The 27243-nt window shown below is 37.4% G+C and overlaps 2 protein-coding genes across 5 annotated transcripts in view; one reads left to right on the top strand and one right to left on the bottom strand.

Moving 5' to 3' along the window:
• Positions 1–17170, bottom strand: part of arap2 (ArfGAP with RhoGAP domain, ankyrin repeat and PH domain 2) — a 77880-nt gene extending 60710 nt beyond the window's left edge. Inside the window, exons 1-7 of one of the 4 annotated variants that reach the window (XR_006251374.1) lie at positions 16634–17170; positions 9515–10292; positions 6476–6549; positions 5130–5206; positions 4487–4551; positions 3918–4292; positions 2673–2742 (exon numbers count right to left, since the gene is read on the bottom strand). Coding sequence is in view for 3 of the 4 variants with exons in the window: in XM_043244638.1 (XP_043100573.1) it covers positions 2673–2742; positions 3918–4292; positions 4487–4551; positions 5130–5206; positions 6476–6549; positions 9515–10182 (1329 nt within the window). In the remaining variant the exon portion in view is untranslated. Of the gene's footprint in view, positions 1–2672; positions 2743–3917; positions 4293–4486; positions 4552–5129; positions 5207–6475; positions 6550–9514; positions 10293–15677; positions 15766–16633 lie in introns of those variants that run through there. The other 3 variants (XM_043244640.1, XM_043244638.1, XM_043244639.1) reach the window with 3 other exon arrangements.
• A 1397-nt stretch (positions 17171–18567) lies between these two features.
• Positions 18568–25334, top strand: dthd1 (death domain containing 1). Its single transcript, XM_043244641.1, has 10 exons — positions 18568–19189; positions 19943–20417; positions 20510–20831; positions 21006–21185; positions 22209–22441; positions 22521–22667; positions 22736–23025; positions 23116–23363; positions 24287–24344; positions 24422–25334. Exons 1-10 carry the CDS (start codon positions 18838–18840, stop codon positions 24721–24723), a joined length of 2607 nt encoding a protein of 868 aa, XP_043100576.1. The 5' UTR covers positions 18568–18837; the 3' UTR covers positions 24724–25334.
• The last annotated feature ends 1909 nt before the right edge of the window (positions 25335–27243 follow it).

Genomic DNA, 27243 nt, shown 5'->3' with positions numbered 1-27243 from the left:
TCTTAGCGCAGCGTTCAACACTATCGACCACAACATTCTCTTGAACAGACTAGAAAACTATGTTGGCATTAGTGGAAGCGCCTTTGCATGGTTCAAATCGTACTTATCTGACCTCCATCAGTTTGTAGCAGTAAATGAGGAGGTATCATATCGATCACGAGTGAAATATGGAGTACCTCAAGGCTCAGTACTAGGGCCGTTACTTTTCACACTTTACATGTTACCTTTGGGAGACATTATAAGGAGACACAGTGTTAGCTTTCACTGTTATGCTGATGATACTCAGCTCTACATTTCTCCGCGGCCCGGTGAAATACAACAAATTGAGAATGCATAGTCAATATAGTAATTTCTTAATGCTAAATTCTGAAAAAACTGAGGTCCTAATTATTGGATCAAAAACCCCACATGTAATAATCTAGAACACTGTCTAACACTCGAGGGCTGCTCTATTAATTCTTCTTTATCAGTTAGGAAGCTAGGTGTACTGTTTGATAGCATTCTTTTCTTTGAAAACCATGTTTCTAGCATCTGTAAAACTGCTTTTTCCATCTCTAAAACATATTTACTTAACATATCAACTTAATTATAACCTATGCTCTCAAAATCAAATACAGAATTTGTTAATTAATGTGTTTAGGACCTCGAGACTAGACTAGTGTAATGCTTGATAAACTTCAGATGGTCCTAAAAGCAGCAGCTAGAGTCCTTCCTAGAACTAGAAATTATGACAATATTAGCTTGATCAAAATCAACTGCAGATAGCACATCTTGTTCCTATTTAGCACCCAAACAATCTCCCTAACACAGTTTGGGAAGCAGACACACTCTGTCAGTTTAAATCTAGATTAAAGACCCATCACCTTAACCTGGCCTACACACAGCACACTAATATGCTTCTATTACTAAAATCGTAAGGCTGCAGTAAATAGATCAACTGGAAAAAGGAACACTTCCCATAACACATAATGCAAAAAATGGCATCTACACTAATATTAGTCTGTTTCTTTCTTATTCTGTTTTTCAGTTTTATTCAGATCAGATGGTGGATCAGCACCAAGAGGTGACCTTTCTTTGAGACCAGAACACCTAGATGTGACCTGTGGACAGATCATCGGAACCAGACACACACACACAATCCTACACAATCTGACATAGCTATGCTTATTACTGAAGTGGAAATTAAGTGTTCTTTCATCTGGCAAGAAGAGAACTGGCCCCCAACTGAGCCTGGTTTCTCCAAAGGCTTTTTTTTCTCAATTCTGTAGGGTTGGGGTTTTGTTTCCTTGCCGCTGTCGCCTCTGGCTTGCTTAGTTGTGAGAAATTTCTAGCGATTATCACTGATTTGATTACAGAGACTAAAAAATAAGTGCTTAATCTTGTCATTATATCTGTATTGTTAAAAGCACTACATGAATAAAAGTAATTTATTCATTCTATTTGTCCAATAAAATCTGAGCTCCTGAAAATGGTGGACTGTGTATAAAAATGTTTGGAATTCCTGAGCTTTTGAATGAAAGCTTAAAGTCTCCAATTTCATCTTTATTGTTTACATTTAATTTTATTCTGGTGGCATGCACAGCTAAAATTATGAAAATTGTGTCAGGGTGCAAATATATAGACCTAACTATTTAACTATTTAACTATTTACAAGACCTTACCGTTCAAATGTTTATAGGCAATGCATTTTTTGGTCACACTTCATTTTAAGGTATAATTTTTGGAATTAACGATCTATTAACTACAACTTTTGCCTCAAACTCCTAATTTGCTGCTTATTATTAATGTAGTTGTTTATTTTATGTATTAGGGATGTAGAATATGATGATACAGAATATGTGATAATAAACAGCTGATATGTTAATAATATAAGTAAATGTTACCCAATTTTTACCCAAGAAATTATTTATTTTTAATTAGTATGCATTAAATTGATCATATGTAAAGTTATAAAATATTTTTTTTAGCACTTTATACTTTACAAAGTATACATTTAAAATTTAAATATATCCCTGAAAATAATAAGATATTTTATTCAAGCAGAAATTCAGCATATAAGAATGATTTATGAAGTATCAATTAAAATAAAAAATACTTTAAAGCGGTTTAAATTGTAATCCATCTCATAATTATATATCAACAAGAAAACAGAGCAAGAAAAGAAAAAGAGAGTAGGAAGGAAAGAGCAACTAGTATGTTTGAAAGCTAGAACAGGCCGCTCCATTGATGCTCCACTTTTGATTAAGCTTAAAGGACTAAAAGAAAGACTAAAGCTTGGTACACGCAGGGTTACCCAATGCCCCCTCCTCCTTCTCTATTAGAGCATCCTCTATCCCCACTGTTTTACACTGATGATATCACCCTGTTCCTGCAACCAGTGCTGTATCTGTCCTACTGCGATAATACTGTATCTGCGAAAAGAGTGAGTGACTGTCGACAGCTATGAAAGAACATTTTAGGTTTATCCCACTGGAACTGGAAATTAGGAGAGGGATTTGCAGCAGTTTGGACGCTCTGAGATGCTTTAAACTGATTGTACATGCCGAGTTTAAAACTGACACCAGTGTTTCAGGTTTGTCTTTACTCTACTGTTCAAACCGAAACAAGAACATGACATGGTAGCGTGCGTGCACGTGTGTGTGTGTGCGTGTGTGTGTGTGTGTGTGTGACACCTTATCGCTGTTGTAGTAAGTGAGATTTCCTCCTTCAAGCTTCACCCATCTTCTCTGAAAGACACAGTTCCTACAGGTACAAAATAAAGTGTCATGTTGAAAGTCGCAACACATCATTATTCATGTTACAATATTAAACTGACTGTCAATGTCATTTGTCAATTTATTATCACATATGAAACAAACTGAATAATTTTGGCTGCGTGGTGTGTCAACTAGCAAAAGGAGGAAGAGGGAAAAAAACTAAAACAGGAAGGCCACTTTTACAAGTGGGTTAAGCATGTCTAAAAACAGATACAAAAATAAAGTGTGAAGTATATGTAGAAAGTTAATGCCCCCTGAAGCACTGTACACTTGTTTTCATCAATTATACACAGTATAACCACAGCTAGATTTATCGTGTTCTTAAAAGAAGTCTCTTTTGCCCATCAAGACTGCATTTATTTGATAAAAATAGATAGAAATAGAAAATAGAATTAATAATAATTCTAATTATTAGAATATCTTGAGCAGATTTGGTGCTCAAGAAACATTTCTTATTATTATCAATGTTAAAAACAGCTGTTCTGCTTAATATTTTTAAAGAAACCATCATACATTCAAAAAAAGACCCCAAGCTTTTGAACAAGGGGGAAATTTATAACTAAAAACCAATTCAATAACAATATTTCCATTTATATTCAAAGATAAGCGGAATAAGGTCACTTTGCAATTACAGATTCAACATGTGATGTCAAGCTAATAAAGAAAACAAAAAGTCAACATCATTTGATTATCTGAATTTGAATAAATAATTTAATATCAAGCAGCAGCTATTGTTTGGATAACCTTAAGGTCACATGGCAAGCAGGAACACATTACTGCTCTTAGAACTGGAGCATTTAGTAATCAAACCTGCTAAATGAGAAATGCATATTGTGTCATGAGAATTACAACTCCAAAAGGTTTGGGCACTTTGCAGTCAGCTCACTGTAGTGTGAAGTAGTTTCCTGCTGTCGTGAGGCTTCAGAAGACTTAAAATATAGTGCATGAGTCATGCAGACTACTTTTATATTTATAAAGACATATGAACTAAATGGCAAAGAGCTGCATAAAGTGCACCTTCTCTGTTCAAAATATAAAATAACAGTGTTTGGAGAACAACATTTTGGGGAAAACTATTCCTTAACATTGAGACATTGTTATGTGATTTAGTACTTGACTTCTCAAAAAAAAAAGAAAAAAGTCTACCTGCGTGGTCCTTACCCTTGAGGAGAGAGTTTGTCTAGCCAGCCTCCTTTGGCTGCAGCAGTACGGGTCCCAAAGAAACAGGCATAAGGAGAAATGGAAACTTCTGCTAGAGAAGGAAGGTTTGGTCTCGGTATGCCTGGTAGGTCATTTTGTGCCATACTGTATATGTCCTTCACATCTGTTTGTGGCATGCCCATAGATGGTCCAGTGCTCATATGAAGAGTAGGTGGTGTAGGATGTTTAAACGAGCATTCATCAGCCAATCGCTGACTAAGCGTGGATTCTTGGACAGTGGAGTAATCGTCATCATCATCATGGACATAATGCTGCTTGGAAACCCCTCGTTTCTTGTTGTTGTGTGGTCTTTCTTGGTTTTGTGTCTGCTTGCTTCTAAAAAAATTAACTAGTCTTAATAAAATAATAGCATAGTGTGCATATGTGAACTTTTCATTACTCATAATTGGGGCACTTTAAACTCGCTCAAATCAACAAGAATTAAAAGACTTCATGTACAAGTGTATTATTTTATAATTAGGTTGTTAAAAAATAGGCAAAATTACACTGAAGTTCACCAAACCGTTCACCTTGACTTCTGTTGATCCAGGTTTTCTTTTATTCCTTGACTGGACATAACATCGTTGTCCACATCCTAAAAAAACAAAAGCAACCAAGATGAAACTAAAAGCATGTTCATTTTTTTAATTCTGTTTTCTTTTCAAATGCAGTTCGCCCTCGTTATGAATGTCTTAAGGCATTCTCAAGACCTGTACACTAAAGGGATTTAATCGTACCGTAATGTGTTGCATATATATAATTTATCAGTAAGAGTGAGAATCACAGTCTTGTTAGGACAGCATTTTTGCAGTGCACCCATTTAAGACAAAAGCAATTGTAATAAGTATAACAGAATTAGACACAGGGCCTTTTTACATAACACATTTGCAGTTCTAAATTATAACACGGTTTGTTTCACTGTACAGATTGATCAGACTGCTCTTCGTACGCTAAACACTCTAGAATATATTTTTAATAAGGTGTTTCTTCGGGACAGATTCACATATATAGCTAGTAGGTGGTTTCTAAAAACAAATGTTTCAGATGTGAAAGAGGCCTTACTAAATCTGTAACATGTGCTCTGCATGTGAGGTCACCGTAAATTGTGTTACTTTATATGTAACGTTTATTTTAACATAAATTCCAGCCCTGGCAGGATTCGTATGCACTCACCGGTTCCTTTTCTGCTGAATTGTACAGAAAAAGCTCTCCGTATGGGGCAATGGGGGACAAGGTCCTTTGAAGTGATGCTGTAATTAACACAACAGGAATGAATCATTATGACAAAGCAGGTTGCGGTTTTGTGGTTCGATTCTAGGGAGAGGGCAAAGGAGAAAGAGTAAGACAAAGAAAGAACGAGGCAGAGAGAGAAAAGAACAAGCATAAAATGAGATCCCACACATTGTCCTTTAGCGCAGCCAGCTTGGAAAATGTACCAAAGAGAGAGCAGCTTGGGTGACTGGTTGTCAAGGTGACAAATGACCACCATATCTCTGCGGAGACAGTAAGGGGCAGCATGAATTCCAGACTGTTCCCTCCGGACAGACACACACATAGATATATAGCTAATAGACAGGGCCCCCCGCTAGATAAGACCCTACTGTAGAGTGTTTGATCTAGACGCTGCTATGTTATCTATGATAGAACTGTACTGTATTGTATCACATCTTAACCCAGTAGCAAAGGTGTCATTTCAGATCTGTGTTATCGTTTATCATTATCAAGAGCTGACCTTCTAACTACAGATGATACGCTCACTCTCTCTTTCCCTCTCTCTTTCTCTCTGCCCTGTTTTCTACAAGAACCCGTTTCAGGATAATTGTGTAAATCGCTCACTGAGAATTTGGAAATGCATGCGAGGCTCTCCTTCTTTGCCCCATTCTTTGCCGTTATCCTTAACATGAAGGCCAAAATGTTATAAAGCTGTTGATTAAACATTGATTTTTCTCATTGTATTTTCTGATCATCAACTTCTGCAAACTAATTCCCTGCTCCCAGTCCTTAAAACTTTTCCTCTAAAACTTCATCTACCTTTCTGTTACATTTTTAGTCTCCAGAGAGTAAGAACAGAATTGGGTTGTAGATCTAGTAGATATAGGCATTATTAAACCACTTTTACACCTAAGCCTGGTTTCTGACGTCGGTGTGTAACTCCCAATTCCCGACTACACACACACACACACACACACACCTCTCTGAAACAATTTCCAAACTATTCCTCTAGGACGCTAAAAGCACCTTTCCTGCCACAATTACAAACACTGCGTTGTGTTCGGAACGGGGACACAATGGAGCATTTCAAAGCCAAAGGCAGTTTCAAAGACACACACACAAGCAAGCTGCTGCAAGTTTGGCAAACTAGGCTTCTCCACATGCATGCATGAGGAGATAAAAGCATATTCCACAGAGAGACGGCATCCCATTTTTTTTAAAAGGGTAAAAAAAAATGGCTCAATGACTCAATCACAAATCAGAACAAAAGATATAAACCACTGAAGCTGAAATAAACTGCGGTGTACCTTTCTGACTGCCTTTGGGGCAGGTGGGTCCCTCAGACTTTGTGAGATGGTCATTGTTGTTTGCTGCCACATTCCTGCACACGCATTTGTAAGGAGAAAAGTGTGAATGTTTTGTGCATTTGAACGGATACAAAGCAAGCAACAGTTTACAGTCCCATTTAGTGACTACACAGTACACCCATGCACTGATCACCAAAGGACAAGCATCTCTTAGGAAAAGTGCTAGTTTTTTTTTTCAACTGAGGGCACTTTTAGTCATATGGGGTCGCTCAAAACACTTGAATTCTTCCACCAGCACTACTTAGCCTGTATAATGTGATATAGGAGGAATTACGTAGGCTACTTCTTGCCATTTGTTTTTGGATGTCATGAACACTTCCAACACAGTGTAATTTGCACCATCTCCCAAAATGAAAAATAAAATGAAAATAATATCAATATCAATAACAAAAAATAATATCTACCATTTTCTGGCACATGTGGGTCACTTTTTATTATTTATTTTATTTATTTATTTTATTAAATTAAGTGGCATCGACCATACTTGCAGATTGTAATTTTCCTCATTATCTTCAGCTGGGATGTTCCTCTGTTTTAATGTCATATATGCAATTTCTATGGTGTGACAGCAGTAAACAGCACTATCAGAATACTCTGCAGGTGGTTTAGGCAGCTGAGGTATAACCTAAGGTTAGAGTGTGAAACCCAAAGGTACTAGCAGAAAATTTAGGTAAGGAAAGCATATAAACAGTGTTATATTCCACACTCAATATACCCACAACTCAATACCCTCTTCCACCCACAATACCCACACTCAGCTTGATGTTATAAACTGCACAGTCATTCATAGAATGTTTTTCAGATTAAAAAGCAGATAGTGCTATGTTAAAGACATGAGAAAACCACCTCATGTTACTGCGTATCTCTATGTGGAAATTCATCAAGATACAACATGGAGATCGCTGCATTGTTTCTTCTGTTGATTATGTGGTTCAGCGTCAATGGTTAGTCAATCCTTCATTCAAACACAAAAACTGCAATACTGTATAGTTTCTGAGAGTTCATTTGGTTTTGACTGCTATTTATAAAATCGCATGGTTTGCGACTGTTCATTTTACTTGATAACATTATTCCTAACTGTAACTGTACAATTTAACGATGTAATTATGTTAGGTTGGCATTAAATACAGGTTCGCATTACCTTTTGCATTATCTGTTTTGTGTAATATCTGTTGCATTAATAATTATCTGTCTATAACCATTTTACGATTTCTTGTGCATTAATTTTCAGATCAAGTATTTTACAGCCCTTACATTTTTTAATAAAAAAAAAAAATGTTTGATGAAAGTTAAATATATGTATAAAAAAAAAAAAAAACTGATGTTTTTCACAATTGAGACATGGATATTTAAGAAGATCATTCACAGGTAAATAGCCTATTTCATACAAACCTTTTGAAGAAATAGGTATTGTATATTTATATAATTCGTAAGGAAAAAATTGTCTAGCTGTGCATACACAGCATGAATTCATTAGTATTTCATTAGTATTTTAATCATTTAACATCCCTTTCACTGTTGTACGTTACAAAATTACACTGATTTCTTTCCCTATCTTCCATGTTTTATTGTAAAAATAATGTAAAATGTCATATACTTCTAACTGTATTATAGGTTTGGTAATGTTGCAAGACCACAATAATGAAAAAAAAAATTTTTAAGATGCATTACTGTGTTTCATTTTAATTTGTCAGATGTTGTTGACCTCGTAATATACGATTTATAATATGAAATTTGGCCACAATGCTTATTACTTGATTTGGCATGCATTAGAACCAGATCATTTATCAAAACCAAATCAGAAAAGTGACATTATGCAGGAAAAATAAGTCTAATAAATTTGACTCTTCTATTACGTTTCAGACTTTCAGTTTTACTGTAAATAACATGACTATGATTTATGATTAGGGATGTGACAAGATCTTATGACACGATAAACAGTTTCAATAAACAAGAAGATAACATTATGGTAGATTTTACTGTCGATGTTATGTTTTGCTCAATTTCATCAGAAAAACAGCTTTAAACTAAACCTTACTGAATAAATCAGCTGTCTGAACAAATCAGGTGCAGTCCAAATGCATTTGCATTTTGTGACATTCATTCGAATAAAAGACTATGTTTCATAATTCGAGATTTCTATAAAAAAACATGTGAAAATATTGTCTTCTCTAATTCTCGTGAACCCAATACTGTGTATCGTCTCATGTCGTCAAGTGTCTCATCACACCCCTATTTATGACATTCTATTCAGAGTGTGTGTGTGTGTGTGTGTGTGTGTGTGTGTGTGTGTGTGTGTGTGTGTGTGTGTGTGTGTGTGTGTCGCTGTGTCAGCATCCTAAAACATTTGATGGAAATTTATTTCAAAAAATAGATTTTAGGCCAAAACAAAAGTTTTAGAGGGATGAAATCATTGACCAAAACAGATTAGTGCCGCTCTGTTGCACACAATTTGTCTGTGTCAGGAACTATTTTGTTGAAAAGCACTTTGAACACACTTTCACACCAAAAATGGCTCATTTGGCTCGCTGCCAAAGAAATTTACTACAAATGGTGTAAATTATAATCCAAGAAAAATCGCCCCCTGAAGAGCATATGGAGTTCAACTGACTAAATTGAATTACCGAAGCTTTATTTTTAATTTCTGTGTTTGGCTAAATGAAAACCTTGGAGGAAAAAACACACAAACCATTTCATTGCATCACTAATGAAATTAGTAGCGAATGTCCATCACCTGCTTTTAAATGGAGCGCCATTTGCTACACAGAGCCGTAGTTCGCTGACAAGCTAGAAAAATATCACGTTCATAATCAAATGCAGTTCGTCAGGGGACGACGTTCTGTGTAGTAAATGGCGCTCCGTTTAAAATGGTGATGGACAGTCATTACTAATCACAGGACGACACACGCATAACAACTGCATACGATTAATCGTGTAGCTCTATTTGTAAATGTTTCATTCATTTACATATGTACTCACCAGTCATAAGGAGGTATGTAGGGATGTTCAGGGATCTCTGGAACAGGCCTGTGTCGTAGTTTATAGGAGCGGGTGGACCTCGGCTCATAGGACTCTTTAGTGAAGGTGCACTGCTCATATATTTCATTTTCAACCATTTCTCCCAGAAACCTTACAGAAGCTCCTTCTGAGGAAAAGTCATTATTCTGATCTGGAATAGGTTCTTCTGAAAAGTTCTCCAGTGATTCGCTGCTGCCATGCTCAGAGGCAGAGCTAGAGCTGGAGGAAACAGTAGCACTAGGAAGTGTATGAGATCCAACGGCCATCCGCTCTGAATAAGCAATAGTCTGCGAAAGAAGAGTTTGTCTTGCCATCTGAATGTCACTGCCCTGAGAATGCTGAAAGGACGTTCCTCTCTGGTTAGCCTTGGGAAACACCTGTCTAGGTCTTGGCATTGGCTTTCTTTTCACTGGCACTTTCCCTCCATCTATTTCCATCATCAGAGTCTCCAGGCTGCTAAGGATCCTCCGCCGGTGTCCCGTGGGAATATTGTCCATCTCGAGAAGCTTCTCCTCAGTAATGCTCCTGAGGTCCTTAAGGCAACGGTAGCCAGCCCGGGAGAAGCTGGAGGCATACTGGGGCAGGTGCAGATTGGTCAGCCACCAAGTAATTTCCTGTTCAGGCTCCATAGAAGACTAGACACGGGGGTCTTCAGTGGTCATGAAGTCTACCGTAAGCCATTGGATGACGAGGTTAATCTGAGGTTACAACTGAACTTGTGAAGATGTAGGAACACACCCTAGGGAGAATAAATTTGTGTTTGTAAATAATTTTCTTTGCATTAAACAAACAAACAAGTTTATTGAGCATTGAGTATTGAGCAACCAAACTGTAAGTATATGAATTATCTTGAGGTGCTAATTAAAAGAAATCTGATACATTTGAAAGTTTTTTAGCACAAATACCTGCGTATGTATAACACAGAATTTGTGGAGGTCATATGCATGAACACATACGTGCCATAAGTATGGCATAATAAAATGCTGAAACTGAGATTATATGTAAAGTCTTTTCTTACGATCAGTGCTTCTCCAGAAATAATCAATTCTGCTTCCAACAAAGTGGGATTGATAAATTATAAAACACACTTCTTTATGAGCAGTATAAGATTTACATTTAAAAAGAATAGGCTACTCAGATTTTAAAATCTAGATTCAACCTTTGAATCAACAAGCCAAATTAATCTTAAAAGAATGGTCTTTATTTTTTATTTTTTATTTGTAACCACTATCTATATCTCATACTTCATATCCCTGGAAATTGAGGGATAAAAATAACCTTTTTATACATCGGACTTTTAACAAGTCTGTTCTTCAGAGGGAACGGACAACTGCTTGTGTGTCATCTGCAACATGAATCTACGCTAAAGGACTGTTTCCACCAAGACAATTATTTTGTTTGAAATTTTTGAAAACAATTGAATTTTAATGAACAGCATTTATTGCGCCTGCTCAGACTCAAACGTTAGCATTTGTCAGCCGGCCAAGCCATAAATTTGTCAAATGTACCCATAGACGCACGATGTTGTTACATAAAAATATGACTTGCTGTCACATACAAACAGACCATTTTGCTAAGCAACAGTAAATAACAGTGGAAGAATCCCGGAAGTGCTCTCATATCTGGACTCTTCTATTTGGTGCAATGTTTTTTTGTAAAGATCTATTTTTGGTATTTTGGCCTTGCTTACTGATAGGGCAGTAGTGAGAAGGAAGCGAAGTAAGCAACAGGGTGAGGGGGTGGGTCAGGAAAGGTCCGAGAGCCGGGATTGAAATACGGGAAGCCCATGTTGACACACTGCCCACAAGGCTATCGGCACCAACTGGTGTGACATTTTGAAAAGGCTATTTTCTGGTATTTAATTTCCTACAATAAAATCGGGATAGAAAATGATATATAGACAGTGGTTACAAAACCCTTTTTTCAAGACTAATTTGGCTTGTCACATCAAATTTCAAAACTAAACTTCTAAATCTATGCAGATTCAGATCTTATTCAGACAAGAATAAATGGGATAGTGTTTGTATAATCAGACAACTAGCCGTCCGCTGCTCTAAATCTTTAGTCTCACTGACAAAATGTATCTATTTTCTTCCATGTTATAAAAATTTGGTATAATCACAGTGTAAATGTACTCAGACTGACAGGTGCAAAGGCATGATAAATGACTAGATGTTCAAATAGCGTATATCAAATCAACACACTCTCAAAATTTGTTTCTAACTCCTGTAAATTTTAGGTAGTCCCTTTGGTTATGGAAAATGATTGCAGTTGCCTTTCATAACTAAATTATGTACATGAAAACCATGTTTACTACTCCAAACTAGACAATAGTATTTCGGCTACATGAGCTATGTTCTGGTTTTATTCTGAAAAAATAATATATATATATATATATATATATATATATATATATATATATATATATATATATATATATATATATATATATATATATATATTCCCATTTCAGCAGCATTTCACTTTAAAAATCATTTAAGATTTTCATAAGAATCTTTAATCATTCTTTGTTTAAATAAAGCGACAGTAAACTTTATCAGAGATGTGAATATTAGTTCAACAACATTTGAAGAGCACTTTCAGTACTCCCTGGTGTTCTCCACTTCTCTATTTCTCAGCAAAGCTTCTTCATTTAGCTAAAATAACAACACTGGGTTCAAATATAAATAATAAGTCTTGTGTGGTATTTTGCTTTTAAACTTACTGTACTTACTGTAAAATTATTGTATATATATACACAAGATTGTTGTGTCGCACTGCATCAAGTGGAGAAAGAAATGATTATATTGTCGCATTCCAGCGAGTCTGAGAACTGCAAAACGCATTTTAGTATTTTTTTTATTATAATATGTCTAGTCATTTTATTAATTCTAGATAAGTGTCTATACTAACCTATAATATCACTATTCCCTTAACATGACATTAGCATACTTTTTTTAATGCTATATACTGGGAGGATATACGGATGATATTAAATGAATGTTTGTTACTCAGTAATAAATGTTAACGACAAAACAGAATAGCTTGCATGGTCCCATTTGCCTTTAAGCTTATGATTGTCGGAATGAGAAATAGCTTAAAGTTACAGAGTAGGTTATGAATATTTATATGGATATTTAGGTGCCGTCAAAGTTGTTGTTGGCAGTGTTGCATTGGCAAATAAAACGAGCGTTAGGAAATCACTTGAATTTCTTCTTTTTTTTTTCAAAAGTTAATTTTAATAATCAAAAAAGATTTCAAATTAACTAAATGCATAAGATGTTCACAATTTATTAAGTTATACATTTTTCACCAAAATACTGCCCTGTGAAATGTGTTTAATTTTTCTGAAATTCTGTCTTTTTTTCATTTTGGATACATTTCTTACAAACGTATTACCAAATATTGAAATCACTTCAACTTCAAAAATGCTATAATATATATTGTTACTCGTCATTTCTTAAAGTTAGAAACCTAAAACTTTTAATATGTTGAGTAAAACTTTTATGTTGCTTAGTAAAGTTTTTTGAATTATCGTTAAAATAAACCAGTGATAATATGGGCCACATTTTACAATTTATTATTGAAACTTATGTAAATGTTTCTTTATCTTTATATATATATATATAAACATTAAGAAGAAAATGAATCGTAAAAATAATAAGATGGAAATTAAATTCCATTACTCAATACAGTAATTCATTGTATTAGGTTACTAAATATATAGTACTAAATCTATTGTAATCTCTACCTAAACGTTTAATAGTACCTCAAAAAACAAGTGAACCAAGTGGTGGACAAAGTGAAAAAGGACCCAGTTTTCTTTGTGTTTTCACTGTGGCTATTCAGAACCTTTTTTGATCCACTTAAGCCTGAAAGAGGTTTGAATTCAGACTGCTGCGTTTAGGATCTAATCACGTTCGCTATTTGATGAGTGACACCATGACCTCCAAAACCTGACAATTTTCATCTTTTGTACAAAAATATGTTTTGTACACCTTTGTTTGCTTTGTTTACGTAATCGTGTTTATCTTATAGCACACAGGGTTTCTGCAGAATTTTTATACTCGAATATATGACTTTATAAGCCTGTTTTCATAAGACCTGCACAAATAAAAATGAATGTCATAGAACTGGGGTGGGGCAGCGTCTATGGTAATATATTAAACTGTAAAATGACTGTAAAAAGCACGATTTACAGAACACCATGAAATGAAATAAAAGAAAATTCCAGCCTTTCAAATTTCAAACCTTACTGATACTGATATAGAAAAAAAATGTATTGGACAAATAAAATAATATTAACTGCTTTAAATTTGCCAAGTACAGGACATGTATTCCTAAATGCACCGTTTAAGAAAGAAATGTACTAATCAAATAAAAATAAATAAACAGAATAAAATGCATATAAAATGCATGCATGATTCCGTCGATTCTCATATTAGGCTGCTGCAGGCTACCATACAGCACAGATCGGCTGATACACATTTCTTTCGACCGAGACTAAAACAACTGTGTTTATGTGAACCGTTGGTGTTTTTGACAATTTGTAGAGTGTGTAGTTCATTTCCAGCTGGTGTGCGAGCTCACTATAGGCATCAAAAAGTCAGGAGCACAGCTGCAACTCTCTTGAACAGTTCGGAAGCGGTTGAAATTAAAACAAATGTTTGCACGTTGTAAGCAAATGATTTGTAGAGATCTACCAGAAGCAGCTCAATTGTAGGAGACTACAAACTACATCAGAATTTGTGAATGGAAAAATCAAGTGATCCCGGTGAGATGTGCGTTCACGATGCGCCTCTTTAGTAAACCGTACCTTCAGCCGAAAGCGAACTGCACTCGGACCGTCTCCCGGGATGGTCTCGGCTCAGTTTGGCTTCTGAGGGGTCCGAGATCGTTTGGAGAGTTCACACATGGGCCAAAAATCATGCGAACCCGACTCGGACCCCTGAAAAGGGACCAACTGTGAAAACACCCTAAAGGGGTGCATTCCAGATCAGTTTAAGCCTTGTTTAACTTATCAGAAAATCTGTGTCTGGGTAGCTGGCTAAAACATTGCAGCTTTGGCACAAACCAGTGCTTTCACAAACTCTGAACCTGCGCTGACATGAATCAGAGTTTTACCAGTTCAGACACGGACACGTCTTTCATGAATTACAGCGTAGCGCAGCATATCCCTCCAATGCGTTGGTTTTCTCTCTGAAATGAGTTACAGTTCAGTGACAGTTGCAGACAGCAGGGGAAAAAAACTATTTAGTATGCAAATAATAAAATCTAACTAACCATATAATTGGACATCGTTAGCAAAAGAAAAGGCTTTTAAAAAAGGAGAGGAAATACTTTCTATATCTGTTGTTTTGATTGAATATTCATCTGTCACTTGGCAGAAGGAGGCGTATTATTCAGATTGTTCAGACTGCATGACATGCCTTCATCTCCGAAAACCATGGGGGAAAAAATAACTATCCAAGGCAAAAAACAAACAAGCAAACATTCAAATCTGACATTAACAGACTACATGGTTTCACTTGTAGCAAGGATAAACACAGTTCGTGTTCTGTGCAGTGAATTATCGTCTGATGAGAACGTGCATCCATCGAAAGACTTTAAGGTACCTTTTTTCCACAAGAAAGTAACAACGTCTTCATAGCACCGCAGCTAATCAATAAAAGCCGTGAATCATGCTTGTTGTCGTATATGCATTAACAGAATTATCACAATCTGTTATTTAGCACAGTGTTGGTCCTACGCAGTTCATGATAACATCACATTTTTTTTTTTTTTTTTTTTTTACAGATAGCCTTCTTGATGAACAATTCTAGCACCTTGTTTGCATTGCAAACAAAACCAAGTGGGGCGACATAAAATACACTAAATGAAATGTTTCTGAAAAACTCAAAGAATAGCACAAAATAGATTTTAGACACACATTTGAAATTGGCTGAACCAGTACAGACAGGTTCATCAGTTGTTAATCATTACGAGTAGAAAATGTTCCTCTGAATGCACCGGAACACCCTTAATCTTTCACGAAACCATAAACCCTAATCTGGCATAGATTTTTCTTAAACACATGGATTCATTTGTATGTGGTAACATTCTACACAAATGTCCCTCTCTTTACCTGCACAAAAATGTTGCGATGCCCTCTTCTTGTCTTCGTAACAAGCACGAGCACGTAGGCCCGTGCCTGACTCCCACTGTAAACCGCAGTGATTACAGTGTAAAGAATGTACACCAAAAATGCACTTAAAGGAACAGCTCACCCACAATTTTTTATTTACTCACCCTCGTGTCTTTCTGCGAAACCCAAAAAGGGATGTTAGGCAGAACGACAGTCTATGAAAGTGAATGGTGACTGTCATTCCACCTAACATCTCCTTTTCTGTTCCGCGGAAGAAAGCCATTATGAGGGTGAGTAAATAATGACGGTTTCATTTTAAGTGTGTGACTTTAAGCGTGTGAAGATATTTCACTTGGCTACTCTGTTGTCCCCACTTTACTCTTGAGTCGTGCATACCAGGCATTTCTCTTCCATAAAAATACGCCACTGCAGACCAAAGTCCAGCTATTAGAAATGTTTCACAGCATGTACGCATACTTCCGGCGGCACAATACAATCAAATATTCAGCGTGGAACACAAAAAGGCATAAAGCTGTCTGTTATTTGCTTATGTTAAAAAACAAAACATACGTTAAAAAAAGCAGTTCAGACTTGGTTTAACAACAAAGTTAATATTTTTCCACCCACGTGCATTTGTTAGGCAATCAATTATGTCGACAAATGTTATCGGTATTGCATTTTGTGAGAACTTTACACTTTTTTTTAACTTTTGGCACTTTTTCTGGTTTTGACGGCCGAGTGAATGAGCGCAACATCAAGAAGTCGAGGGAGTGTTTGCTCAAGGAGCGTCCGAGCAAAACACACTACAACACAAAACACCCTAACCCGCTCGGTTTGTTCAACTAATCTGATTTAAGACCGTTTAAGTCTAACAGCACAGCTACTGTAACGAAAGCGAGGCGCTCAGAGCGAAATCTTGTTACAGAAAACGAAGCAGGTCTTTTCTCGAAACGTACCTCAAACCGTAACCGCGCTTCTTGCCGTCAAACTGCCGCGGTAACTTTCTGACGACTTTCTGCTTAGTTTAAAAAGGTCTTCGCGCTGTGTTTTTTGTTGTTTTTTTTTTTTTCATCCAGCGCTCGTTCCGGATTTCGAGTCAAGGCGCGCGGCTCTCCACGCCTACCTGCGCCGCGCCGCGCTGACGCGCCTCGTGCCCGGCCAGACGCGCCTCAACGCTTCACCCCTGCGAACATGTGGGGCACGCGCCCAGGCGTGAGACACGCTCCAGCTGCAATTGAAATAACATGGCACTGGAATAATCTCGCTCATTAACTCAATTTGCACGAAAACGTCTCTTCCTCGCTCTTTGAACGAGTAAAACCCCGTATCTCTCCACGGTTCTGCGTGTTGCAGCTTGACGCGCCTCCAGCGACGGATTCTGCAGGAACCCATGCCAGGTCGACCCAACGAAAGCGCGTAATAACGCGGATGCTGGAATATATTTAAATGCATTGACATTCCTGTGTCTGATAACACTTCTTTGGCATGAACGCTGTTTGCACCTTAAGTAGAAGCACAATATAAAACATCTAAAAGTCAGAAATGTGTGGCACTAGCCTATGTTATGAGTCATACCAGAACCTTGCACTTAGTGTATTTTTTGACATATGACATATTGACATATTTCTTCAACTGTGGGCATTTTGGGCGCTGCTTGCTTTTGATTATTAATACTAGAAAAACATGCATCACACCACTTCCTGTACTCTTGCGCTTTCTTGGCGATGTTGTTATACGGTATTTTGTGATTGAAATCACAGCGGTGTAAATTATACTTTATCTGAGAAGTGCATTTAAAATAATTACAGCATGGTTACGAATTATCTGTTGTCGCTTTGGTAAAATAAATAACGTATAACAAATCTCAAAGGGAAAAAAATTATTGCGAGGAAAAAAAAATGACTACTATGTTTATTTTTGTTCATTTAGATTAACGTTTTAAGATTAAATGTTTTTTAATCTTAACATTTTACATTTACATAAAATACAAATTACAAGTAGTAGTAAGTAATAAAGGCGTAATGAAGGTCATAATGCATTAAGACAAAAAAGCTAAAGCCTGCTTAATAAACGTCCACTCAAACATGAAATTGCCTGAAGTTGAAGGAAAACATAAATGCAGATGCATGACAGAGGTATAAAATGTATCATGTAAATATGTAATAGAACAAGCTTGACTTAGAAGACTTATGAGAGCCGTCAGCACCCAAAGTGGCCCTTTTTGCAATTCATAAATCCTACCACACGATGGCGCCAAATTCCAACACTTCATTTTAAGAGCGCCTTTGCTTTTTTTTGTGCAATATTTTTTTCCTTCCATGGCTGTCCTATCTGAGAATATTTACTGTGGCTGTCTACAGTGGTTTCGTGCATGCCCAATACATTTGTTGAAGTGATGGTTTAACTTTTCAGAAATAAGCTATGTTTATTTGAACCTATTTAGCCTAGCCTATTTAAAAACGTTTTCTCACGCCATATGCAAAATATAAATTTTTTTTACCTATAGTAAATGTTATATTTTGCATTTTTTTTATTTGAATTTTAGCTTTTATGAAAATAATGTCATTTTCGTGAACGTCAGAAGCCTGCTCTGAACTGTAAGGTCATTAAAAATATGTAGCACAGTTTCCACAAAAATATAAAGCAAGAAAAACAGCATTAATGATAATAATAAATACTTCTTGAGCATCAAATCGGCGTATTAGAATTGTTTCTAAAGGCTCGTTTGACGCTGAAGACTGGAGTAATTGCTGCTAAAAAATACAGTTTTGCCATCTCAGGAATAAATGTAATATTTAAAACATTGCAAGGTTGTTTTTTAATCAAATAAATGCAGCATCAGTGAACATACAGTACATATCAACACATATCACTACATATATGTAAGAACCGTTACAGTGTCTGTGCCTCATTTGGGTCAGAACGAGACAGGACCTATTCACAGATGTAGACGTTACTCTTGTTTAGAATTTCTCGTCACTAAGGGACACTTTTGTTTCCAGTCACGCCTTCTGTTTGCCATGACGACCCTACTTTACAGGCCTGGCTGGTAAATACCGGGGTTACAAGCGAGAGAAGGAGAGACGGAGAGAATAGCTGCAGTGTATTACCCGCTGTTTCTCTAATAATCAGATCCACCGTTTATGCTCCAGGGCCCTTGATGAATACACTTGAAAATATGGTAGATCCGGCCGACAAATTAATACTCTCACATAACAATGACCTGATAGACGTCTTACAAGACACCGCTGAGGAACTGAGAGTGTTACATCGAGTAAAAGCAAGAGAAGAAACAGGACCTGAGGATTCCTCTGATGGCCAAAGACCGGCCGGACTTCACACAAGACTTTTCCGGGTCCTCGGGACATTTTGTGAGCTTCACACCCAGAGAATGTGTGCGCTGAGAGAGGTTCTTTGCGGCACAGCAAACACACTCACCGAGTGCAGGACGTACTCTAATTTGGCGCACACACTCGCAGACACTGAGTCTCGAGAGACAACAGCTGATGTGGGTAAGCCTGGGATCTTTGTAAAGGAAAGAGCGTTTCCGAGCACTCTCTGTGTGTGTGTGTGTGTGTGTGTGTGTGTGTGTGTGTGCGTCTTTCTTTGTCTCAAAGCTTTATTGGCCTGACTGTGACAGATTACCGCCATGCATAGCATTCTTATGCAGTGCACAAAATAGTCTAAATAAAAATAGTTTAAAGGTGAACAAAATAAGTATAAAATGTTTTACAAAAATCACAGGTCTCTCTCTATAAACTCTAGTGTGTTTTGTTCATTTTTTTTATTGTGTAGAACGCATCAAATCGATCAAATACGACAGTAAAATCATTTACAATGTTTCAAGAGATTTATGTTTCAAATTAATTTTTTTTTCACTCATCTAAAAAATCATGAAAAAAAAGCTGTTAATAAATATTAAGCAGCACAACTATTTAAAAGATTGATAATAAATGACAAGAAGACTAGAACATTCAGCTTTGCAAACACAGGATAATTTAAATATTTAAACAGAAAACGCTTATTTTAAATTGTAATACACATCATTGCATTTTCACTATTTTTGATCAAATAAATGCAGCTTTCATGAACAAAAAACTTTTAGGCTTTTAGAGCAATTTTGCTTGGTCACTTTTTTAATTTGTTGTTACTTTACATTGATTCATGTAGATAACTAATAGGTTTGCAAATTAAAGTGTTAAAGAATTGTGTATTTTACTTCATTTTTAACATGCACACTTGACTTACATATTGTCTTTTTTTAGATGCTTCCTGTGGATCCCACTTTTACCAAGACCATGTGGCTGATGTCGTTCTTAATGTCCTGGAAGATGTCCATGTCATTGTAAACCAGTTCAGTGTAATGACCAGGAGGCTCGACGCTGGTATTGCTTTTCTTGCTGAAGTTAGCGGGGAGAAAGATGAACCTGCCAGTACCGGATCTCTGGATACCGCCGACCGAATAAAACCCAAATCATGTGACATTAGCATAGCAACGGACCAGCATCTTGCCGACGACCATCTCGAAAGCGTACGGTCTACAGGACTTCCAGAGGAGCGCTGTACTTTGCGTCACAGAAACACTGGGGAAGAGGAAACGGGGTTAGACTCACTCTATATCACTTCGGTGACTGACTCCAAGGAGCGCGTGAATGCGAATAATGAGGTGAAAGAAGAAAAAGAGGGAGAGGACAGACAGACAAGCAGAGAAGAAGGGGGTGAAAGACTGTATACTGTTGGGTAAGGCTGTCGACATCCAAAAAGCAAAATATGTATAGCACTTTCGCTTATTCTCGATCAAATAAATCATCCTGAACTTTGGTGACTCACAGACTCGCAGACGGGACCCGATCCTCAGAGTCTCCCAGAGTCTATATCACCGCCCCACCAGAAGTTACAAACTCCTTGACTTGTGAGGTGGTCGATGGTCTGAGTTCCCTCATGGTGTCAGGATCCGAGGAGCTGGTCAGCAACGTTCTCCGCATACAAACCTCCAGCCGTGCGCAATGTCCCTTTCCTCTCACCGTGGCAGTGCCTTTCCAGGCGACTTACCAGGGGAACTACAGGGAGATCACCGTTAAAGTTGTGGATCCAGGACAAAGAGTTAGCTATGTCACTCCGACATCTACCGAGGGCTTCTATGGAGGACAAAAGGTTTGTAATAAAACTCTTCCCGTGCTCTGGTTTCCTATTTTGTCCCGGCAGAAGACATTACATAGATGTTTCGCAACCCAACAAGGCTGATCTTTATTGGAGGTGCCTAGTTGTAGCTAATATGATATTTATCGGCATTGTGTATTTTCTGTTTTGTGGGGGTTTTTTTAACAGGGTTCGTTTGCAGTGGTCAGGGTGTACTCTTTGGGTGTGTTTGCAGTTCTGTCCCATCTGAGGACAGAGAGCTTTACGGTTCCCAAGACAGGACTGTCTCTTAAACTCAGTGTGGACTCCAGGATATGTCTGGACTATTTGCCTGGATCTTTCGCTGCACCAGTTTTCGCTCAAGTGACGGTGAATTCAGAATTTCTTTTCAATCAGGCTACGTTACCGCCATCTGTGAGGGCTTACAGTTAAAGCAAATCAGTAATGAAAGAAAAATTGTGAGACAAAGAGGAGGATTGTTAGCTTTCTGTTTACTTAGAGCATATTATTACACCCTTTAGAGTCATTCTTTTACAAATTTGAGCAAAAGTGTTCTCCCAAAAGAATGACTCACTAGCAGGCTTTTAAAATAGTATAATGCATTGCGCTTTATAAGCGTATTTACAACATTTTCATGGCAGTAATTATGGCAGCTATTACTTATTCACCATGATAAAAAAAAATACTAATAATAATGAATAATAATGAATGAATGAATATATCCACACAAAACAAAATAACACTAGTGTGTTTAAAAAAACTTTTTCTAGTGATAAAAAACTTTCAAATATTAAATAAATATAAATAAATGTATCTTTCTTAATTTATTTATCAATATAATTTAATTACAATAACAATTATTTTGGCATTATTGTTCAAAACCACCCAAATATTGCTAACTGTCAGAGTTCTGAGTAGAACTTTAAAATGAATTAACTGAATGTGTTACTTGCATTTCTTTAAAATCATTTGCGAAATTTACTACTAGTTTTGATACTTAGATATTTTGTTCTACCGGGTAAACTGGAAACACCCATACTAAAAAACATTTTCGTTTATTAAATGTTTTTTTGAAAATGTATGTTTGTAATATGTACTGTAACTAGATAAGACACTTTGGGGTGTGATTATGTGCAGTTTGTGTTGTTAAAAATAGAAAAAAAACAGCAGCGATTGAACGAGTATGTTCCCATCTGTTATGTCAGAGATGGTGAAAAGGCAGCTTAAAGGAACAGTTTACCCAAAAATGAAAATTCGGTCATAATTTTCTCACCCTCAAATCTATATTTAGTTTTGGATGAACTACTTGAGGGTGAAACAAACAACTTTTGGGTAAACTGTTCGTTTAAGTGCATACCGTGTATTACAAACTTTCTGTTCCTCTCTCCTTAGGTGCAGCCAGTGGACACCTTTATTTTATCCTCTCTGAAACCCAAAAATGAGTCCTGCCATACTGCAATCACCTCAACCCCTTTACTTTACTTAAGCCATCCATCAACTCTTAAACTCAGACAACCTTTGACACTTAGCCTGCCCTGTCCTCTCATTTCTGACAAGAGAAGAGCTGGAGAAGAGACAGACAGACCCACTCAGGCATCAGGCACTCTCTCACCCCGACAGATCAAGTAAAGTCCCATCCTAAACTCGAAAAATGATATTGAAATCAGTGGAGAAATAAAACAAGCTTTTTTTTTCCTGATGCAGGGTCGATCGTGCTTCAGTAAAGACTCATAAAGAGCAGCTTGCCCTGCTGGGCTGGACAGAGAGCCGGTGGAAGGTTCTGGATGAAGTCACGGTTAAGAACGTACAGAACAGCTTGGTCAGTTTTGAGCTACCAGAGACCTACGAAAGGTACGGTGTGACCCAACGCGTAATCTAAAAATATTGCATAAAAGTGAAACATTTTGCATCCTCTGCAGGTTAATAGTCCTTCGCCTTCAATCCCCGGTAAAATCTTCCTACCTGATTTCATTAGTTGAAGAACTGGAAGAAGCTATAAAGAGCTGCTCGGTCACTGTTGTGCTCTGTCATGAGCGTCTGGACCCCAGCGGTGCGGTCGTGGCCATCCTGCCCAGCAGAGATGTTAGCTGGGCTTTGTCTGAACTCCAGGCCCTGGGTTACTGCGGCCCTCCAGAGCCATCGTCTCAACTCTCCATGAAGGAGGGAGAACCGCTGCTGCTCCGGTTCAGCGGGAATATAACTTGCAATGGTAGATAACGAATCTTGTATTCATTTCTTTAAATCAAGTGCCGTGTCTCCAGTATGTGTCTCTACTCGTTTCTGTGTGTGTCCGTCGGAGAGCCCGCAGGCAAGGAACAGACAGATTCGTACGTAAACACATTCCACAACCAAAGAAGGAACCGACTGTATTTCAAATTAAAAGAAGTGGACCCCTTCGGCAACTACAGCTCTCTTCACTACAAGGGTGTAATCAGTTTATTTAAGGTTGCCAAAGAAGAGCTGATCTGGAACGGTGACAGGGCGGCCGTGTCTAAGGACTGTTCTCTGGAAGAGCCTGTTTGCCAGCTGCCGCTCACTCTGCCCAAGGTAAAGTGAAGAAGTGTATAGTTCACTATATACATAATAGTTTCTTTTTCAGGTCAAGTGTATAGCTGTGCAGTACATAGTGAAATGAGATAAGGTTTCTCCAGGACCTGGTGCTACATGAAGTCACACACAATACAAAAAAACTCACATACTGAGCTAAGAGCCACATAAAGTGCAAAGTGTGCAGACTAGTGCAAACAGCAGGGGAGTAGAGTGCAAAACTCAGTGTGCAAACTAGTGCAAAGACAGAATCGGTGCAAGAACACAATATACAAACAACAATAAATATGAAGTGCAAGAATGCCTATGGAACAGGAAGACCATTCAGGTGTGATTAATAATGGCTTGTGGGAAGAAACTGTACAACTGTTTTCTTCCTTCGGTCACAAAAAAATTCTCCTTATAAAAATTTTCTCCTTATAATGTACTTCAATCTTAGCCAACGAGTTCGAGATCCCGTTGGTACTTCCTCCCAAATAAAGCATACGTCAAGCTAGTGCAAGATGAGCCCCTGTGGTTAAAAACTACAGAAATTAGTATTTTTCTTTAAAAACTGCCTGATTGTTTTGCTAGATAAGACCCTTGTCTGGGATCTTGCATCTGCAAACTTGACCTTCAACCCCTTCGATTCACGTCGATGTCAGCCATGGAGAAAACCTTAATTTTCATTTAAATTAAGAAAGCAAGACGTGAACATCTCGGATGACATGGGAATAAGTAAATTGTCCAGAATGTTTTATTCTCGAAGTGAATCACTCCTTTAGAAAGCAGTTCAGTTTATTTGAGAAGCAAAGTGCGAGGTCTTGATAGGAGAATGTTATATAGATGTTTGCGCCGCAAGACAAGACGGAAGCACTAAGACGAAGAAATAGAAGGGTTTTTGCAGTGCTTTCTAAGTCATAGTTGTTGATTTTGTTACTCAGAATCCAAGAACAGTCTTTCAACCTGTGAGCGTGAAGGTCATGCAGAACAGCCAAACAGGTATGTGAAACGTACTGCACCTAAACTATTTTCCCTCCATTTTTGGCCTGATCATTCTGGTTTAAAAACGAGGCTAGGTCTTTGTCTTCCAGAGCCTCTCTCAGATGGGCTGTTATCGTGGCTCTGCGGGGAGCTCACTGAGGACGATGCAGCACTTCTTGTTATGTCTCTCCGTCTCCGTCGCTCCACTGTCCAGATCGCTCGACTCCGTGCCCCGCACAGCCTCTCACAACAGGCCTTTCACATTCTGATGGCTTGGAGACGGGGCCTTCCTTCCTCGACTGTGAAATGCCCCGTGCTGGCTCGCTGCTTGACCCGCGCGGGGAGGCCTGACCTCGCCAGAGAGCTTCTGCTCAGGGAAGCTGCAGGAGAAACGTGAAAACCGGTCAACCAGTCAACCAAAATAAATGCTCAAAAAGGAGCCTTGCGATGCACAGAGGGACTGTGGCGCCACTGAATCCATATGAATCTGATATGAGAACATAACAGAACAAAAATATTAAATGTCGCCACATTAAAATGTACACTGCTTTTCGAAAAGCTGCATTTCTTTGATCAAAAATACAGTAAAGCCATGAATAGTGTTATTTCTAGAAAAGCTGAATTTTCAGCAACCATTATTTCAGTCTTTAGTGTCACATGATCCTTCAGAAATCATTCTAGTATGCTGACTTGAAAACATTTCTCATATCTACCAATGTTAAAAACACATTTCTTAATATTTTTGTGGAAACATTATTTTTTTAATTCTTTGATTATATTATCAATTATATTTTTGGTTATTAACAACCATTTATTTGAGGTTAAAAAATATTTTAACATTATAATGCTCTTTTTGTGACTTTTTAACAATGCAATGCATCCTTGCCGAATAAAAACATTATTTCTTTCAAGAAACTAACTGACCTTTGAACATCAACCTTGATATGGATTACCTGCAAAAGACAGTCTCTTGCTCAAAATCCTTAGTTCATCTTTCAAAAATAAACATCTGCGTCAATGAATATGTCAGTGTCCTTGTGTCATTGTGTACGGATAAGAGTCTAATTGCTTAGTCACGTTGTCAATATAGCTAGAGCTGGCTCTAGAGGGATGTTCTGATGTAAACTACAGCTACGGTTCTGATGACAGCTATAGTTCATGAGAAAGTCCAGATTCCCCTGGGAGCAATTTACCAATTCAGGACAGTTTTGGGGGGAAAAAAGTCTAATGGGACAGTATAGAAAATGCTTGACACATTTTGCATGTAAAGACTTATGCTGTGAACTAATGTCTAAATGTTGGGGGGGGGTGAGACTGATCAACAGAGAACCCTTATAATATGCATCCATATACCATGGATGCACCAAAGCATTTGCAACTGTTTTTGATGTACACAAGTAACACAGTGCTGTGAAGACTGAACAGGTAGTTTTCAATTCTGAACTGAGAAATGTAAAATGCAATATGATTTTTATTACAAAAAAGACCTAAAAATGAATTAAACATTTAATTATAGAATAATTAGAGACTGTTTCTCCTTCCACCAAGAGGTCCTTAAAGACACGTTCCACGAGTAACCAGTAGATGGCGCTGCGTCGATGAAAAAAACAAAAACAATGTTACTGTCACACATTTAAACAGAGGCAAAGAAATTACAGTAGCAACTATCATGGGAGTTGTACAACATGATCAAAAGACAAATGTGATTTTTTTAAAAGATGAATGAGTCTAATGCACGATGCTAGGGATTCAGCCTGACTGAGTTAAAGAACTGGGGGAAGAGATTCAAGATTTTATTTGTACAACTTATAGTGAAATGTTATTCTGGCACATTCCAAGACTGTGCAAAGAAGAAAGAAAGAGATGTATTTAAATGCAGAACGTAAAATAAATACTTACAACAAAAAAAAATAGACATCACATGTAAATAACAATATATAATGACAATAAAATAAAATGTAAAATAAAAAATATGTAAAAAAATAATTCTCGCCCATGAATTTTTCAGTGATGATTCAGTCTAGTAGGGTGAAGTTAGCTGAAATGGCTCACGTTTTGCCAAAGAAGAGGGAAGGAAGATAATTTGGTTAATGATTATGTCCTAGGTGTATGAGAGAGGTGGATGAATTATAGAAAAAGAAATCATATATATATATATATATATATATATATATATATATATATATATATATATATATATATATATATATATATATATATATATTTTTTTTTTTTTTTTTTTTTTTTTTACTTCCTTAGAAAGTATTGAATCCTACTTTGTGGCTGCCTGCTGCTTATTGTGTGTTACTTAATGCGGTATGTCTCCAAACTATATTCGCCAGACATTGGCGAGCGGTCGGCCCAATTTTACCAATCGGGTAAATGGAGGTCAGCCCGCTTATGACGCTTCTCTGACGGGGCGATGAATTCATCCATACAGCTCCGGCGAGCCACGCCGCGCGCCGCGTGACTTCGAGGGCGTCGCAGAAGCTGCTTGACGTCACCACCGGGCTGCCTCTGAGGCACGTGGAACAGTGCATGGCTCATTCACCACCAGCTTCTTCAATCTAATTGTGCAATACATGTAAAATAGTAGTGTTGATTTACAGCGCTTTCAAAGAACCGATTAAGTGATTCTTTAAGGTTTTCTCGCGGTGCCTTGAAATACAAGGAACTTGCAAAACATTCTAGATTCGTTAACATTCGGTTCATTAACACAGTACAGTCACATATAGCTGTATGTTTTATTTTTTTAAGTTTCATTAATGACAAGGGTGTTAATAATCACATGAATGCGACCCCGTGTTATCTAGTTCGATCTGCTGCATCCGTGATTCTGTTAAAAGGGCTGTAGTTTGCATTGTAATTACATTTTTTTTTTTTTATATGCGAATCTACATCAACCCAACACGAATAA

Source organism: Puntigrus tetrazona, chromosome 7 (assembly GCF_018831695.1).
Source record: "Puntigrus tetrazona isolate hp1 chromosome 7, ASM1883169v1, whole genome shotgun sequence".
NCBI lineage: Eukaryota > Metazoa > Chordata > Actinopteri > Cypriniformes > Cyprinidae > Puntigrus > Puntigrus tetrazona.
This window is presented reverse-complemented; position numbering and strand designations above follow the sequence as displayed.